At 51.7% G+C, this 19,211-nt stretch overlaps 2 protein-coding genes across 3 annotated transcripts in view; both read right to left on the bottom strand.

Annotated features, from left to right (window-relative positions):
• LOC105469720 (two pore segment channel 2) overlaps positions 1–19,211 on the bottom strand; it is a 202,702-nt gene that overhangs the window by 82,743 nt on the left and 100,748 nt on the right. The window lies entirely within an intron of this gene.
• LOC139357411 (small integral membrane protein 38) overlaps positions 8,233–19,211 on the bottom strand; it is a 31,871-nt gene continuing 20,892 nt past the window's right edge. Inside the window, exon 2 of the mRNA XM_071074129.1 lies at positions 8,233–17,413. Coding sequence (XP_070930230.1) covers positions 16,585–16,740 — 156 coding nt within the window. The 5' untranslated portion in view covers positions 16,741–17,413 and the 3' untranslated portion in view covers positions 8,233–16,584. The remainder of the gene's footprint in view (positions 17,414–19,211) is intronic.

Raw genomic sequence — 19,211 nt, forward strand, 5'->3', positions numbered from 1 at the left:
CAGGCTAGCAGAAGAATAGAGAGTGCTGAGCCAGGCCAGGTTGGCAGGGTTGAGGGCATGGTTTGGTGTCAAGGAAGGCATTTCCCAGCAGGTGACAGTTGGGCAGACACTTGAAGGAAATGAGTGAGCTATCATCTGGGTGTGTAAGTGGTTTGCTAACCCTGCCCTGCCTGTGCACATGCCAAAGGGAATTACATTTCCCAGAGTCCTTTGCCCTCTGGCTTCTGGGTAGGTTCAGCCAATGGGAGGCCCCAGGGTAAGAGCGGAGGCTGGGAGGAAGCAGAATCTCAGCTACTTTCTCCCCTCTCTCCCTGTTCCCTGTGGCAGTCCCAGCAGGTTGGTGTGGGACACAATGCTCTAAGGTGAAGCAAGGTTCCATTTCTCCTCAGCTGTCTTCTCTCTCCTTCCTGACGTTGGGACTTCTTTTTCCTCAACCCCATCCTCCTTTGCTCCCTTGGCTCATAAGTGAGAAGGAGCTAATTGGCTGACTGGAGGAGCCAAAGATTCCCAACAGGCACTTGCCTAAGGCTCTGCCCTTAAAATCACTCAGGCATCTGATGTGTTCATTTTCTTATTTTCCAAACCTAACATCTCGTTAAAAAAAAAAACAAAAACAAAATTACATCACCACATGACTGTATGGTCAACAGCCTAGTTGAAGAATCCCAGACCTCCCTGAGATGCACGCCAGCCCCAGAGATGAGTAGACCCATCTCTCCTCCAATCAGAACCATGGTGCACCCACACAAGTGCATTTGGGGGACCCATTTGGACAGTCTAGGGCTGTGTATGCTGTAGAAATGGGGGCAACACTTCCCATCCCTGTGGTGGTTAATTTTATGTGTCAACTTGTGATATGGTTTGGCTCTGTGTCCCCACCTAAATCTCACCTTTGATTGTAATAATCCCCATATGTCGTGGGAGGGACGTGGTGGGAGGTAATTGAATCATGGGGGCAGGCTTTTCCCATGTTGGACTTATGATAGTGAATAAGTCTCACAAGATCTGATGGTTTTACAAAGAGGAGTGCCCCTGCACACGCTCCCTCTTGCCTGCTGCCATGCAAGATGTGACTTTGCTCCTCCTCTGCCTTCTGCCATGATAGTGAGGCCTCTCCAGCAACGTGCAACTGTAAGTCCATCAAACCTCGTTTTCTTTATACATTACCCAGTCTTGAGTAATGTCTTTTTGAACAGCTTGAAAATAGACTAATGCAACTTGAATGGGACACAGGGTGCCCAGATATTTGGTCAAGGTTGATTCCGGGTGTTTCTGCAAGAGTGTTTTGGATGAGATGAGCATTTAAACTGGAGGATGTTTGGTAAAGCAATGTGCCCTCCGTAATGTGAGTGAGCCTTACCTAATCAGTGGAAGGCCTGATTAGAACCCAAACACAAGAGTGAATTCTGCTGCAGACAGCCTTCAGGCTCCATCTGCAAGGTCAGCTCCACCGGCTTCTACCACAGACAGCCTTCAGACTAAAACCATGGCATCGGTTTTCCTCGCTGTCCAGCCTATGGATTCACCCTGTGGATTTTGGACTTGCCAGCTTCCAACATGGTTCAAGCCAATTCCTTATCATAAATCTCTGTCAGCCGGGCGCGGTGGCTCAAACCTGTAATCCCAGCACTTTGGGAGGCCAAGACGGGCGGATCACGAGGTCAGGAGATCGAGACCATCCTGGCTAACACGGTGAAACCCCGTCTCTACTAAAAAATACAAAAAACTAGCTGGGCGAAGTGGCGGGCGCCTGTAGTCCCAGCTACTCGGGAGGCTGAGGCAGGAGAATGGCGTGAACCCGAGAGGAGGAGCTTGCAGTGAGCTGAGATCCGGCCACTGCACTCCAGCCTGGGTGACAGAGCAAGACTCCGTCTCAAAAAATAAATAAATAAATAAATAAATAAATAAATAAATAAATAAATAAATAAATCTCTGTCTGCATATCAGCACATCCTATGGGTTCAGTTTCTCTGGAGAACACTGACCAATCCAATCACCATTACTCCCAATGAGTTGCTGGTGAAGCCCCTTCAGGAAAACTTCTTTGACAAATGAGAGCTAGGGAAAGATTTACGGTTCCTGAGCAGCCAAAGTATTTTCTCCAACGGCCATGAGAACCTTAAACCTTTCCTTCTTTCCAGGCTCCCACTGGCCGCCAGGAACTTGCAGGTTCGCTACAGCAACCATGGAGGACGTGGTGGGTTCCGTATCTGTCCCTGGACTCGCCTTCCCAACGTAGCTGCTTTTTTCCCTTGGCCCTGACTTCCTAATTCTAGGTGAATGTTACTCTTCTACTGCATGTTTTTCCCACAAAGTGCAGGGAGCTCAAAACGCCAGGCCACATGTCCGAGGGTTTTCCCTCCCCTTCCGCCGGCTCCTGGCCAATCCGCTGGCTGGGAAGGAGCTGGCTGCATCTCTCCTTTTGAACTCCAACTCCGGAGGTGAGAAACTGGCTGGAGCCACCCCTAGGGCAGAAAGAGGAGAAAGGGCATCAGAAAGGCACGTGCTCAAGACTGCAATCAGGCAGCTGTCCACGCTGTCACAGTGGGCACTCGCCAGATACCAGGTGTATTAGTCAGGGTTCTCTAGAAAGACAGAACTAATGCAATATATCTACATGAGAGTGTATTAACTCACACAATCACAAGGTCCCCCAATGGGCCGTCTGCAGGCTGAGGAGCAAGGAGAACAAATAAATCCGAGTTCCAAAACTGAAGAACTTGGAGTCTGATGTTCAAGGGCAGGAAGCATCCACCACAGGAGAAAGATGTAGGCTGGGAGGCTAGGCCAGGCTCTCCTTTCACATTTTTCTGCCTGCTTTATATTCTAGCCTCTTGGGCAGCTGATTAGATGGTGCCCACCCAGATTAACAGTGGGTCTGCCTTTCCCAGCCCACTGACTCAAATGTTCATCTCCTTTGGCAACACCCTGGCAGACACACCCAGGAACAATACTTTGTATCCTTCAGTCCAATCAAGTTAACACTCAGCATTAACCATCACACTGGGGGCTGGAGGAAGGGGGACCTGGGGTTGCGGGTGAAGCCATCAGGAAAGACATCTTGAGGAACCTGCTGCTGCCAATGTTAAGATCACCGCTGGGATGGCTTGGGCTGCTGGAGACAGCTCACTCAGGCCTGAGGCCTCAGGGCACCTGGGATATGGCGTCACCTGCCCCCAGCCCATGCCAGCTCCAGCCCACCTCAGCTTACCTCAAACTCCCATGAGCAGAAGGCTTTACAAAAGGTGGAATGTGAAACCCCCTGCCACCCATAAGGACACCCCAAATAGAGGCCCAGTAGCAGCCAAGCCCACGCCCTCGTCTTGCCCTGCTGTTGACTGTGAAAAGAGGGAGTAGGGGGAGACGTCTCGGTGGCCATTTTTCACTGCCTGATTCCCTTGCTAATTTCTGTCCTTCAGAGGACATGATAGGAATAGCCAAAGGTCAGAGGGATTTGTGTTCCCAACAGGCAGCAAATGCTTCTGAGGAGGTGGAGGATGTGGTGCTGGGCCAGGCCATCATTGTGGGTCCCAGCCTCAGAAGGATTCCAGGGAAGGGGGGACAGGCATTTGGGGGAAAGAGCTGCCCTTTAGACATCACAAAGGCTGGCTGTGTGTCCTCGCTGTTTCCAGACTTTTGGAGGTGGGGCAGCCTATGTCTATCTTATGAGTGAGGAGGTTAGAGGTAGGTTTCCTGGAAGGGTGCGCGGGTCAGGGACTAGATGAAGCTGTGTAACAAAAGAGGCTCAGAACAGATAATAGCTTCATTCTCCTCCATCTGCTGCCTGCATCATCTGCACTCCATGGAATCTCCCTTCTCCATCCTTAACAATGGGGACAATAACTCCTCCCTACAGGAAAAGCGGAATCAGCCAGGCTTAGCCGCCCCCAACAGGGCAGCACGGGGGCTCACGGATGCCCTGTCTCCTCTTTCTGCCCTGGGGACAGCTCCAGTCAGCTTCCCACCTCCGGAGTTCAAAGGAGAGATGCAGACACCAGTCACTGCCTGCCGGCGAGACCCATGTCCCATGCAATCCCAGCCGAGCTTGGCCAAGCCCTCTCTCACTCCACCACATTCTGGGCTCACGAAGCCCTGGGCTAGCACTCCATAACTCTGCAACTGGCACCCCAGTCTCTATGAGTACAGAGTCCCCCTTATCCACAGGGAACACATTCCAAGACCCCCAGCGGAAGCTGGAAGGCGTGAGTAGCATCATATACAATTTTTGTGTACATACGTACCTATATACATTTCTCCTGTACATGCGTACCATGATAAAGCTTTACCTAAAGAATAGACACCAAATGAGATTAACAATAACCAATAATAAAATAGAACAATTGTAACAATATGTCAACATCATTACTTTTTTTGGCGAGGGGATAGGGTCTCCCTCTGTCACACAGGCTGTGGTGCAGTGCTGCTATCTCAGCTCACTGCCACCTCCACCTCCCGGGTTCAAGCAATTCTCCTGCCTCAGTTTCCTGAGTAGCTGGGACCGCAAGTGCCCACCACCTCGCCCAGCTAATTTCTGTATTTTTAGTAGAGACAGGGTCTTGCTATGTTAGCCAGCCTGGTCTCGAACTCCTGGCCTCAAGTGATCTGCCTACCCACAGCCTCCCAAAGTGCTGGGATTACGGGCGTGAGCCACCACGCCTGACCTCAGCATCACTACTCTTGTGCTTTGGGGCCATTATTAAGTAAAAGAAGAGGAGGGTATCTTAAACACAAGCCCTGCAATATGGAGACAGTAGACCCCACAACTGAGAGGGCTCCCAAGTAACTCGCGTGCAGGTAGCATCAAGGTGTGGAGGCGCTGGACAATGGGATCACTCACGCTTCAAGGGGGACTGAGTGAGACAGAACGGGATTTCATCACACGACTCAGAATGGCATGCCACTTAAAACTGAGGAATTATTTACTTATGAAATTTTCCATTTAATATTTTCAGACTGCAGTTGACTCCAGGTAACTGAAACTGCAGAAAGTGGACCTGTGGATGAGGAGGGGCTAGTGTAGGTTTATTGGGAGCCCCCAACGTGCCTTGACCAGGAAAGGGACAGTTGCCTTGGATGCCTCACTGAAGCCCCTCAGGGAGCCTCCCCCTTTTTCTAGTCTCTTTTAGGCTGGAGGTGGCTGATGGGTTGGCAGACGCAGACCTGGCAGGACCGGTGAGGGTGCCTGTGCTTCTCGAGAACGCAGCGGTTCTCGTCACCTCTGGGCCTCAGCTTTGTGGCTTCATCCGGTTCTAGAGATAGGAAAGTCCCATCGGGCATGCTGTCCTATGCATCCTGGGGAAGTTTTGGGACTTTGTTTTAAAAACTTTAATGCAGGCCAGGCACAGTGGTTCACACCTGTAATCCCAGTACTTTGGGAGGCCGAGGTGGGTAGATCACCTGAGGTCAGAGTTCAAGACCAGCCTGGCCACGATGGTGAAACCCCATATCCACTAAAAATACAAAAATCAGCCAGGCGTGGTGACGCGTGCCTGTAATCCCAGCTACTCAGGAGGCTGAGGCAGGAGAATTGCTTGAACCCAGGAGGCGGAGGTTGCAGTGAACCGAGATCACACCACTGCACTCCAGCCTGGGCGAAAGAGCGAGACTCCATCTCGGAAAAAAAAAAAAAATTGCAACCTGCCAGTGCTGGAGGGCTCTGTGTGCTCAGGCTGTGTGCTGAGGGCTTTGAGGAACATGGTCGTTCTGTCCTTTTCTTACAGATGGAAGCTGGGCCCCAGGCTTAGCACACATGCCCAGGCCACCCAGGTAGAGGTGGAGGGCATGGGATTCAGGCCCAGGCCATCGCTGTCTCCGAACATATTGCTGGAACAACCTCCCTGCCAGGTGAGTCTGTGCACAATCCCTTCTCCCTTGCTACCCTCTCCCTGCCTCCTGGCCCCTCCGGGACCACACCCAAGACCCTCAGTGGCTGCCTGAAGCCCACTGTTGGGCTCTGATTTCTCCAAGGACTTCCCCACACCCCCATCAAGCATCCGGGCCCCATTCTGTGCCCTGAGTGCTTGGCATCTCCAGAACCCCTCTGCCCTGCTTCTCCAGGACCCAAAACTGCTCTCTCCCTCCTCACCCCAACCCCACTTCTGGTAACAAGCATGTAATTCCCCACCTTTTGCTCACACTCCACACACACACATCGCTGGATCCCTGGTGACCATCCCTGGGCTCTCTCCTGAACCAGGGGTAGGGGGGGCCTACATTTTGCCCCTGCAACTGTCTCAGACCTCTGCTTCCTCTCACATAACTGTTACAGTCCCAGCCCCCCAAGCCTCTGCCCAAGCGTCTGCCCAGCCTCCTCCCTCCCCATCAATCAGTCACCTACGTCACTCCCAGAAGCCATTCTCAGAACCAGGTCCAGGAGCAGCACTCCCTTCCTTAAATGCCCTTGACAGCCCCCTCCTGCCTGTACACCAAAATCCAAACTCCTAGGCAACCCTCAAAACCCTCACAATTTGGACCCGACCTGCCTTGCCATCATACGTCTTCATCCCTTCCTCTATGCACTAGCGTCTGAACCAGAGGGTCTCAAATTTTGCAGACTATGGGAATCATGCAGGGGAATTATTAATCATATTCCTGGGCCCTGCTCTTGGAATCCAGCTGGTCTTCAGGCCTGGGAATCTGCATGTGCCACCAGCTCCCCAGGTGGTCTGGGGAGACCTGCAGAGGATCACGTCCTGAGCTTGCCAGGAGCTCTGCAGCTTCCAGGCCCTTGCTCACACTGTTCCTTCTGCCTGGAATGCTGTTCCCTTCCTACTGGCCTAGCAGAGTCCCCCCAGTCCTACCTCTAGGGACACCTGCTCCAGAAAGCCTCCCGCAGACCCCAAGAGCGAGCAGCGTCCCTTCCTTTGTGTGTGTTCCAGGGCACTCTGCCCTCTCTTACAGCCTAAGACTGTCTTCCCAATGTGGGAGCTATTTACATGCCATCAGTTTGTTTGTTTGTTTATTGAGACAGGCTCTCACTCTGTCACCCAAGGTGGAGTGCAGTGGTGCAATCCCAGCTCACTACAGCCTTGACCTCCCAGGCTCAAGCAATCCCCCCACCTCAGCTTCCCCAGTAGCTGAGACCACAGGCACGTGCCACCACGCCGGCTAATTTCTTTGTATTCTTAGTAGAGATGGGGTTTCACTATGTTGCCCAGGCTGGCCCCAAACTCCTGGGCTCAAATAATCCTCCCACAGTGCTGGGATTGCAGGTGTGAGCCCCCACTCCTGGCCTATGCGCCATCCTTTACTTACTCATCTGGGAGCCATTGGAGGTAGGGGACACCCCACCCAACCCCCAAGGCCGGGGCTTGTAAGTGGGGGCAGGTGCACTCTGAGGCTCCAGACCTTGTCAGGGTTCCTGGCCCTCCCTGCCGCCAGTACACTGCTGCGGATCCCTCTGCAGGCACATCGGGCTTAAAAAGGAAATACACTATATCATGACTTCACTTCTTTTATTTTTAGAACAAGTGACTCATCACCACAGGGGCTCTGTGAGCTGCTCCCGGGCGGACTTACGGAGGCCAAGCAGGGAGTGAGAGGCCCGAGAGGGCTGAAGCTGCCCCCGCCCACACCCGGGGGCCCACGACTGGCTGAGATGCAAGGCAGTCAGTCGCTCCCACCGACCTGCCCCTCCAAAACAGCAAGTCTGGAGAAGCCCGGCACCTGCAGAAGAGGTGGCTGCGGCAGAGGGTGCATCCGTCTCATCCCGCCTAGGAGGGGAGATGTGGGTGAGACCAGGCAGTTGTTTCTCAGGGCCTCACCTCACCATCTTTTCCTCCACATGCAGACCGGCCACTGCCATGGCCACAGCCACGGGCTGCCCAGGTGTGCTGCACCTGCCTGGCTGCATCCTTCCTCCCATACCTGCCTCCATAGAAGAAAAGCTGGGAGCACTCTGGGGGCCCAGAAGAGCTAGCCCTTTCCCAGGGCTGTGACCCCTTTGGTGGAGGAATGGGGAGGAGGAATTCCTGGTGATGACATCCGTGCCCAGGACCAAGGGCCCACAATTCACCTTTGCCCTGCCTCAGTCCACCTCACCCCTGGGTGTAATAGCTCATTCCTGTTTTCCTATCCCAGCACTTTGGGAGGCCAAGGCAGGTGGATTGTTTAACCCAGAAGTTCAAGACCAGCCTGGGCAACATTGTGAGACCCTATCTCTAGAAAAAAAAAAAAAAAAATATATATATATATATATATATATATATATATATATATATATATATGGGCCAGGCTGAGACAGGAGGATCATTTGAGCCTGGGAAGTGGAAGTTGCAGTAAGCCTTGATTGCGCCACTGCACCCAGCCTGGGCAACAGAGCAAGACCCTGTCTCAAAAAGTAAGGGAACAACAGCTCCCTAAGCTTACTACTACTACCACCCTTAACTACTCATTTCCTACAGCCTTGCTCACTATACTTTCCAATCTGTGTAACCCACTTGTTTCTTCATTTTTAAAAAATGTGTGCTCATTACAGGAAAACTAGAAAATCCACAAAAACTTCATATGGGGCAATAAGGATGGGGTATGCACACATGCTATTAATTATGGGAGAAAATGGGGTGGATGGGAGAAGACGTTTGCATTTGCCTGGAAGCACACAGGATAGCTCTGGATGAGACACAAGAAACAGGTAGCTCGGGCTGCATTGATAGAGGGAGACAAGATGGCTTCGGGGAGACAGAATCCTTGCTCATGGTATATCCTTCTGCAGTTTTGAAAGAAGAGGAGGAGAAAGAGAAGAAGAAACAGGAAACGAAGACACAGAAATTAGGAAACAGTCCCCAGAACTACCCTCACTTCTGACAGCAATTGCAAGTTCAGGGATCCTTAAGTTCATCATCCTCCATTTCAATAACTCACTGAAAGTTGTAATGGTTAGTTATGGTTTTTTACAGTGAAAGGATTAAAATCAGCCAAGGGAAGACATGCATGGGGCAGAGTGCAAGGAAGTTCCAATCTCCTTCTCCCAGTGGAGTTATGGACCGTATGAATTCCTCCCAGCAATGGTGCGTGACAAGATGCATGGAGTATGGCCAAGCAGAGACGTCCCCGGAGCCTTGGTGTCCAGAGTTTTTACTGGGGCTTGATCACGAACACGTGGGCATGATGGACTGATGCCCAAGTGACTGACCCTTACTCTTCTGCCCCTCCAGAGGTCAAATGGAGACCACGTGACCCAAACTCCTCCTCACAACAGGCAAACAAAGATGCTCTTCTCAAGCAGGACATCCCAAGGGCCTGGAGATCCCCTCCTAGGAACCAAGGACAAAGACTAGACTTCTATTTGGGTCAGATTCTTTACTACACAGAAAGTCCTATAAACAGGATGACCAGCCATCCCAATGTGGCCAAGACCCTCCCCATTTTAATGTTGAAAGTCCCATGGCCCAGGCAATACCTCCACCCTAATTACTCATCCTACATGGAGGCACCCACCATCGCCACCTGCAAAAAACTATGATGGCTTTTTTCTGTGTCTTCTTGACTGCACTGTAGTGACAGGTACAGGAGCACAGGACTGGGCAGCCGTGGGGAAGGAGAGTCAGCTTCTGTGCTCTGAAAGTCTAAGTGGAGTCCCCAGCCCACAGTGGTCCCCAGCTGCAGCCCCTCCAGCAAGGCTGTTCCTCTAGCTTATCCAGGCCTCCTAGTCTCAGCAACATGACAAAGCCACCAGCTTCCCCTGCAGGTCACCTGGGCCCCCCAGGCTGGACACCAGCTTTGTGTGGGCTTCTCCACCAGCCTTGACACTGTCAGGGTCTCATGTCCATAATAAATCTCGTCTAGAGCACCCATGGCGATCACACATTAAAACAGACTAAAGGAAATCACTGTGAACCCTAACTTGATCATCCACAGTGGCCAACCATGTTTCTGCTCCTTATGTTGCTCTTATAAATGGGGTCTTTCATGCTTCTTATCTCCTAATGAATTGCTGTGTGTATGGTTTCTCCGTATTGATCTAGACCCACTCACTTGACTGAATTCTGGTATTAGCATTTGTAATTGCTTTCAGTTGACTCTCTTCCATTTTCCAAGAAAATCATCCATCTCTCTGTAAATAATTATTTTCCTTCCCAGTGCTTGCACCTCTGATTTCTTCCTCTTTTCTTATTGTTTTTCTAATATCCAACCATCCTTGCATTTCTGGAATCCATTCCACTCAGTTGTTGCAATGATTTATTCCCCTAATGTGCTGCTTAATTCAGGGACTTAATATTTTTACATCAATGTTCCCAAGCAACACTGGTGTGTGTTTTCCCTTTCCACGCCATCTATGATGGATCTTGGCATCAATGATAGGCTTGTTACATAAAAAGAAATTAAAAAGTTTCTTCTTTTATGTTTTAGAACAGTTTAAATAGTGTTACCTGTTCCTTTTTGGTATGGTTGGATCCTCCTATAAAACATTCTGGGCCTGATGCCTTTTTTTTTTTTTTTTTTTTTAAGGAAGGTTGACTTTGACAACTTTCTATTTCTTCTATGGTAATCAATTTGTTTAGACTTTATTTTGAGACAGAGTCTTGCTCTGTTGCCCAGGCTGGAGTGCAGTGGTGTGATCTCAGTTCACTGCAAGCTCTACCTCCTGGCTTCATGCCATTCTCCTGCCTCAGCCTTCTGAGTATCTGGGACTACAGGTGCCCGCCACCATGCCCGGCTAATTTTTTTGTGTGTTTTTAGTAGAGACGGGGTTTCACCGTGTTCACCAGGATGGTCTTGATCTTCTGACCTCATGATCCACCCACCTCGGCTTCCCAAAGTGCTGGGATTATAGGCGTGAGCCACCACGCCCAGCATGGAGTCTTTTTTAAATAAATTATGCTTTCTATGTTTTCAAAGTCTCAAAATCATTTACGTATCCCAGTGCCAGTTTCCTGTGGTTATTTGCCATTTTATGTCTCCGTGGTTGTTTTCCCCATAGACTTTTATTTCATTTACGTTTCCTTCTTTTTTCTTGATAGGATTGACTAACAGCATCCTTTTTTATGCCCATCAAAAATCTGGCACTTGGGTACATTTGTTAATTCTATCACTTCTTAATGCATACATTTCCTCTACCTTTATTTCTTCCTTCTGTTTTTCTTAGTTTTGTTCTATTATGTTCAATATATTGAGCCATATGCCTAATCCATATGTTTTCATCCTTCCTATTTGTTAATATGAATATTTAAGGCTATAACTTTCCCTTTAAGAATTGCTTTGGCTGCATCTCATAGGTTCTGGTTTGCAGTCCGAACATTATCACTCAACCCATTTATGCCTAGTGTTCCATTATTGGAATGCTAAGCATGTGGGAGTTATTTATATATCCTACTGCTCAAGGTAATCACCAAGGTCTGATTGCAAAATTCAAAAAAAGGCAACCTCAGGCATAAATGGACTAAGAACCTCCTCCAAGAAGCTCCCTCCTGTGTTCCTGTAACATACCATGCATTCACCCACCACCCTTTTACTACATTATGAAGGTCCAGCACAACACTGTCCATAACAAAAATAATATAAGCTATCTATGTGATTTTAAATTTCCTAGTAGCCATATTAAGACCTATTAAAAGGAACAGGTGAATCAACCTAAATGCCCATCAATGGTAGACTGGATAAGGAAAAAGTGATACATATATACCATGGAATACTATTCAGCCATAAAAAAGAATGAGATCATATCCTTTGCAGGAACATGGGTAGAGCTGGAGGCCATTGTCCAAAGCGAACTAATGCAGAAACAGAAAACTAAATACCACATGTTCTTACTTGTGAGAACATGTGGTCACATAAAAGGGAACAGCAAACACTGGGGCCTACTTGAGGGTGGAAGGTGGGAGGAGGCAGACGATCAGATAAAATAACTCTTGGGTACTAAGTTTAGTACCCAGGTGACAAAGAATCTGTACACCAAACCCCCATGAGTTTACCTGTGTAACAAACCTGCACATGTACCACTGAACCAAAAATAAAAGTTAAAAGTTAAATAAAATATCATGACCAATAAAAAATGAAAATAAAAGAAACAGGTGAAATCGAATGTAATATTTAACCCAATGTGTCCAAAATAGTATCATTTCAATGCATAATCAATATAAAACCATTACTAATGAGATTTTACATTATTTTTCTGTGCTGTCTTCAACAGTCAGTATGTATTTTACTGACATCATATCGCAATTTGTGATGGCCACATTTTTACTGTTCAATAACCACACACGCTTAGTGCAGGTCTAATATCTGTTTCCAGGTCTCTCTGCCCACTATCCTTACCTCTCTGACTGCAAGCTACCTGAGGGCAGGTGCTTTGCCTTATTCAACATTGTATCTGTGGTGCCTTGAATACTGCAAGCACTCAATGAATGCTTGCTGACTGCTTGCAGACAGGATGGCTCAAACGGCAGACATTTATGTTCTCACAGTTTTGGAGGCTGGAGTCAGTTGGTTCTTCCTGAGTCCTCTCGCCTTGGCTTGTACATGGCTGTCTTCTCCCTGTGTCCTCACCTGGCTCTCTTTCTCTGTGTGTGTCTGGGTCCTAATCTCCTCCTCTGATTAGGACACCCATCCTTTGGATTAGGGCTCACCCTAATGACCTTATTTTAACTTAATTACCTCTGCCAAGACCATATCTTCAAATACCATAAATTCAGATACTGTATTTGAATCTCTTTCTGAAGTATTAGGCATTAAAGGTTCAACATATGAATTGGCGGCACATGTTCCAGCCCTAACACTATCCTTTTATGCCTTTTATACATCTGCTGTCCATCATCATTCATTTATCCATCAGTTCTTCACTGTCTCCATTCCATGGGCTACAGTTTGCATCTGTGGCTACCAGCTGTGAGCAGAGGCATGTTCCCATGTGTCTCTAAGAAGGAGTGTGTCTGTCTCAGCCTTGGACTTCCTTATTAAAACATTTTCTTAGGAGGCCCCAAGGAGCCATGGGGAGCCATAGAAATCTGCAACCTCTGACTCCAGATTGGAACAGCCAAAGACAGCTTGACTCAGCTGCTATTCCTGAAGGGCAGACAACAGCAAAACCAGCACATAAGGGTACCACAAAAGATGCCCAAATATCCAAAATAGGGTCCAAGACAAAGACCACTATTACAAAGAATGGCCAAGGAGCACATGGCAGAGACCACCAGTTGCCCGCCTGATCACCATTTTGCCTCTGTTTCTTTATAACAAACTTGGCATTCAGGATGGCAACGAGACCAGCTAACAAACACCACCATCTCTCAGCCTCCTGTGCATCCAGGGATGCCACGTGACATCCTTCTGGCTTATGAGATGGAAAACTAAGGGTATCTGGGGACACTGCTTTCTGTCTCTGTCACCCTTTTTCTCTTCCTGCCTGGAACTCGTGTAAGGTGCCTGGAGTAGCAGCAGTTTTCTTGTAGCCATGGAGGTCAAAACTACGTGCTGAGGGTGGCAGAGCAGAAATATGGCAGGATCTGAGACCCTGATAACTTCATGAAGCTGTCACGCCACAGCCTGGGAATGCCAAACGCCAGACTTCTTGCTACATGAAGAAAGAAAAACAAAATATTTTTAAAGCCTCTCTTTTTTAAGCCACTGTTTGTCTACGTGTCTGTCACCTGCAGCTGAATGCATCTGCTGCCTGAGATACGGCCAGGGCACACCCTCTCGTTCATTCAGCCGCCATGGCCTGAGTGCCTGCTCTGAGCCAGGCACTGCATCACGAGGCTGGAGATGCTGACACGTGGATGCAGAATACATGAACTCATTAGAATTGTGTCTCTTTTCCAGGAACAGAAACCAATGAAACTGGCTTAAGAAAAAGAAAAGAAATTATGAACCAGTGTAACTGAGATAGGGAGTCAGAGGAGGTTGGCAGAATCTTCCCTTCCACCATCTTTCCAGGTTGATATGTTCTCATGGGGCTGCCTGGAGCTTCTGTCCTCCCTGCCAGGCAGCCCCAGCAGAGGAGTCTGTTCTGACCCCTGGCTCCAGCAGAAGTCCCAGGATTCTGAGGCTGGGCACGGTAGCTCATGCCTGTAACCCCAGCATTTTGGGAGGCCAAGGCAGGCGGATCACTTGAGGTCAGGAGTTCGAGACCAGCCTGGGCAATATAGTGAAACCCCATCTCTACTAAAAAATACAAAAATCAGCAGGGCATGGTGGTGCACACCTGTAATCCCAGCTACTCGGGAGGCTGAGGCAGGAGAATCGTTTAAGCCCCAGAGGCAGAGGTTGCAGTGAGCCAAGATTGCGCCACTGTACTCCAGCCTGGGTGACAGAGTGAGATTCCATTTCAAAAAAACAAAAAAAAAGAAAGGAAGAAGGAGGAGGAGGAGGAGGAGGAGGAGGAGGAGGAAGAAGAAAGAAGGAGGAGGAGGAGGAGGAGGGGAAGCAGGAGAAGGAGGAGAAGTCCTAGGATTCTGGTTCACTGGACCAAGAGGTGACCTCAGGTATGTGTGCAGGTGCCATCCTACACACCCATATGAACACGCAGGCCACACACAGGTTTACACAAAACTCTACAACTGGCAAGACATCAGCACATCGGATGAACGTCTAACTCTTTCCATCCAGCGTGACCTGGTTTGCCCAGGACTGAGGGGTTTCCCAGGACGTAGAACTTTCCATTTTAAAACCAAGACAGCCCTGGGCAACCCGGAACAGCTGGCCATCCTAGCTCCATCTGTACCTGCTCATGACAACAATGTGATTTTTCTTCCTTAAAGAGAATAATAAAATTGTACAAGATCATGTTTTTAAAAAGTGAACAATATTTTCCTTAGAGATCAATAAGAACATTCCTCGCCACAATCCTACGATCAGGCGAGAATATTCAGACAGAGTCCTGGTGGCTGGTGGGGGTGGCAAATTGTCTGTGGCAGGGGGGAGTGGCCATAGAGTTCTGCTGGCCTCTGGTTGATACAACAGAGGCCAAACTGAAACAGAGCATGGTAGCCCCTGCCCCTGTGCAGACTTCAGAGTATGAATGAGAAGGGACCCTCTGCAATAGGTCATCTTCACATCACCCCCTGGACACCTCAAACTCTAGTCGGTCCCCCTCCCAGATGGTTTCTGCTCCTGCTCACCAGCACCCCCATGTCTGTAGCTCTCTTGAATGAACGATCTGAGCACAGCAAGTCCTGCAGAAACCAAAAAAAAAAAAGATTTCCTTGGCATAGGTGAGTGTATCAGGTGCTGCAGAAACAGTGATAATGGTGTTTCTGGCCCTCACTTGGGGCCATTCAGCCAGGATACAGCAAGGCAGAGGCTCCCAGCCAGTGCCCCGCTCCATGCCCACCCTGGGGGGGGGGGCCACTTGCCCCAATCAGCAACACCAGCCCTGGAACCACCATCTAAGCTCCTGCTCTTGCTGGATGTCCCCAAGTCCTTTCAGAATTCACAGGAATCACCCCCTGTGCAAGCTTCGTGTTCAGAGGACTTGGCCCACGTTCCCTGAGCGAGCATCCCTAGCACACCCGTCACCTCTCAGGGAGCAAGATGCTGCCACATCACCAGGCTCAGTCTCCCCGGGACGATATCTGGTTCGATGCTCCTCCCTGGAGCTGCCGCCCATCGTCCCTTCCATCTCACAGTTCCACATATAGTCAGCAGCCCTCGCTGCAATCCAGAATCCGCTGGAACCATCCCAGGAAGTACAGTGTGGAGCTTGGATGTGGGTGTTTGCCGAATTTCCCCCAGAGTCTCGAATATGGGGCCAGGATGAGAACCACTGAGCTTCCCCAAGCTGTGGGTTAGGTCACCGGCATCACGGCGAATGTGCTAGGGAGGCGGGGCAGGAGCACTGGATGCTTGGCCTCAACCCAACTTCCCTGCCCCGTCAGCCTTCCTGGCCACATCCCAACCCCACACTTGCAGGAACAGATGAACAGAGGGCATTGGTAGGTCCCTTGGCTTGTCCCCTAAATCGTCCCCCACATGATGTCCTGCTGAGGGGGGCAGGCAGGGATCATTGTGTCCTAACTGAGGTTCAGACCGTTAGAGAGTGTACAGCGGCTCAACCAGAGTCAAGTGCATCTGGCTGGTCAACTCAGTCTCACAAGTGCGTCTTGAGACCTTTCCCAGGGGTCTGCTCTGGGGAAATCAAGACAGCCATCTGCACTTGTCTTGCCCCTCGGGAGGCAGGAGGAGCCTGGTTATGAGGGTGGTGAGCTGAGACAGGATGTGGCCTTTGGTAGCAGAGCCGGCTTGTGGTTAGGTCACCTTTGTCTTTGTGGTCCCTCCACCTGAGTCCTCTGGCTTACCCAGCTCTCCCTGCAGGCGTATTTATAAGGAATTGGAGGCAGAGAAGGTCTTAAAACAAGACCCACCCCCAGGACCACTCCCTGCAACCGGGGACCCCAGAACCTGGTGATGGACCTGCAAGGCCGGCCCCTCCGTCTCCCCACATGGCCGACTGCCTCTACGGGACGGCCCTGGTCAGTCTGCGCAGGCACGATCCATCTCAGGCCTCTCTGAGCTCCTGCCCCGGGGGTGGGACATGGGGGTGGGACATGGGGGTCATGTGCCTGTCCTGCTCCCCTCGCCTCCCACCACCACCAGAAAGGCCAGCTGAGTCTCGAGACAGGGCGCGCGGAGGCCGCAGCCTGCAGAGGCCTAGTCCTGCTTGGGTTTCCGGGGCCGCCGCTGGGCCAGTCTGTAGTCGATGTAGGTCCCAACGCAGGACCACAGGATGAGGCGCGCTAGCAGGATCACCACCAGCAGGGCCAGGAGCGGGTCAGGGCCCGAGCTGCCACCTGGCCATGAGGTCATGCCTGAGGTCGGCACCACAGGGCAGCAGCAGCCTCTGCCCTCCAACCCTGATACAGTGGGGCCCTGCCGCCCAAGCCCAGCACTGCCAAGTGGCCGCCGTGCAGACCGGGGTCAGGAAGCTCCGTCCAGCCTGAGGCCTCTGCAGCCGGCGCCCCCAAGGGACCGCCCTGTTCTCTCCGGTGCCACCAAGCAGGCCAGACCTGCCCGCCAGACTCCAGCCCAGGGCCTCCCTGGCATGTGAGAGGACAGACTGGGGACGGCGAGCGGCCTCCTTGGTCAAGAGGCCCGTGTACCATTCATCCAGAATTAACCACTCTCTGTGCTGACAATGACAGCATTGTCCAGGGGCCTGGGGGGCGGGAGGCCGCCGGGAGCCGGCCCCCCTCGCTGTCCCTGCGCCCCCTGCTCGCCAGCGCTGACGTAATCTGCAAACATCCCCGGCGGCAGCTGCTGGGCGAAGCGGCCACCTCCTCCCGGCGCTTTCAGCAGCCCACGCGGCTCTTCCGGCCCCGCCAGACAATTGGGCCCTTTCTCTCCCCAATTAGCTATCACTTCTGGAGGCCGCGCCGTCCAGCGCCGGCCCACAGTCTCCGCAGCAGCAGGCCGGGGATGGGGCGGGGGTCGGGAAGCTTGGCTGGGAGGCTGGGGCCACCGCAGGGAAGGAGGACGCAGCCTGTGGATGAAAAACCAAGGAGAGGGGGAGAAGATGAGGACGGCGGCCCCAGCCCACAGGCGGCCCCAAACACAGCTCAGCAGCACAAGGACCGCGCTAGGGCCTCTAATAGCAAGGGGGTCAGCCCGGAAACTGGCTTCACCCCGGAAACTGGCTTCACCCCCAGGAAGGGGACCGGTGGACCTCCAGCAGCACCTCCCTCCAGTTCATCCCCACCACTCCCCACCAAGAAGCCTTAGATGGGACCTGTAGCCCTAAGCTGGAGCGCACAGGCCTGCAGGGTCCCTGACATCCTCACAGTCGCCCTGGGCCTGACGCCAGTCCCGCCTTCTACTAGCTGAGTGACCTCGGGCAAGTTGTGCAACCTCTCAGAGCTGCAGATCCTGCATTAAAAAGTTAAGCAAATACCTCCTGCTTTGAAGGACTGGGGGAGAGAGTGTTTCTCAGAGGCCAAGCCCAGCACCTGGGCACAGAGATCCTGGCCCCTTCCTCTCAGTGGATGCCTTCAGAAAGGCCTCCACATCTTTTCTGAAATAACAGTGTCTGCCCAGCCTTCTCTGTCACACGCACACACATGCATACACATGTATACACTTGTGTGCACACGGACTCACACGTGTGCACACACAATAAGGACACATTGACCTCTATAGGCTCTGCCCCCCAAGTCCAGCTCTGGCCTCTCACAGCCGAGTTTCTGTGGGTGAGAGATAGACTGCCAGCACTGCCCCCTCTAACTCTAAGCCTACATCCCATGAAGCAAAGGGGCCCCCGTTGGAGCTGCGGGGCTGAGCGTGAGGAACAGAGGTCTCTGGTGGCTGGATCCTGGGAGTTCAGCCAGTTCTCACCAGGAAATGTCCAGCCTGAGCTACAGAGAACAGCAACGGGGGCCTTCCTGGCCACAGGGCTCTGGGGCCCATTGCTGGTCGCCAGAAGCCAGCTCTTCAGTTTCTTCCCAGTCTACACAATGAGTGTCCTCCCTGCCAAGTCTTTCCAGAAGATTCCAATGGGACCACGCGTTCAAACGGAGTGTGGAGCGCGATGCTACCTCACCTTCAGCCGGGCACTGCCTAAGCTGCCTTCCTGCTGCCACCCTGGAGCCCCTGCCTGGACTGGCAGAGGCCGTCTGGGAAGTGTGCCCGGCCCTTCCTCGATCCGTGGTGTGCCCTGCACCCACTGGGCTGCCCAGCGCTGCTGTCGGAGGCCACTCACTTAGGGAACATTTAGCTCTAGGCTTGTTTTCCATGCACAGAGGTTTGAAGATCACTTCAAACATAGGTGGGGACTTAGCTCTCTGGACCCCATCACAGAGTGAGTCATCAACAGTGCATTTGTGATGGGGCCTTCCAGAAGGCCAGGGAAAGTCCTGCTGACTTCCTGGGGAAGCCCATCAGCACATGGGGTGCGGGTCCCCAGACAGGAGCAGCTGTGCACGCAGGGAGGGTGCAGAGGCTGCTGCCAGCGGGCATGTCCCTTACCTGAGAGGGTCACCTCTCCAGGTGACATGTCCTGGGGGAACCGGGGGCGTCTGCTCAGGCCAGAGGCGCTCACACCAGGCAGGGCACCTCCCAACCTGGACAGGTGGGGACCAAGGTGGCCTTGGACAAAACTCTGTGTTTGCCAAGCACCCAATCGACACAGAGTCAGCCACGCCCCAGTCACGTGGTGTCCACACGCAGGGGTCAAGGAGGCCTGGCCCCTCCCCCTCAGACGTCCCTGGGCCTCTGGGAATCAGCAAGGACGAGGACAGCGTGCCCTTCGAGAGAGGAAGGGAGTGGCCTCCTCCCGGTGGTGTCCA

This window comes from Macaca nemestrina, chromosome 12 (genome assembly GCF_043159975.1).
Source record: "Macaca nemestrina isolate mMacNem1 chromosome 12, mMacNem.hap1, whole genome shotgun sequence".
Taxonomy (NCBI): domain Eukaryota; kingdom Metazoa; phylum Chordata; class Mammalia; order Primates; family Cercopithecidae; genus Macaca; species Macaca nemestrina.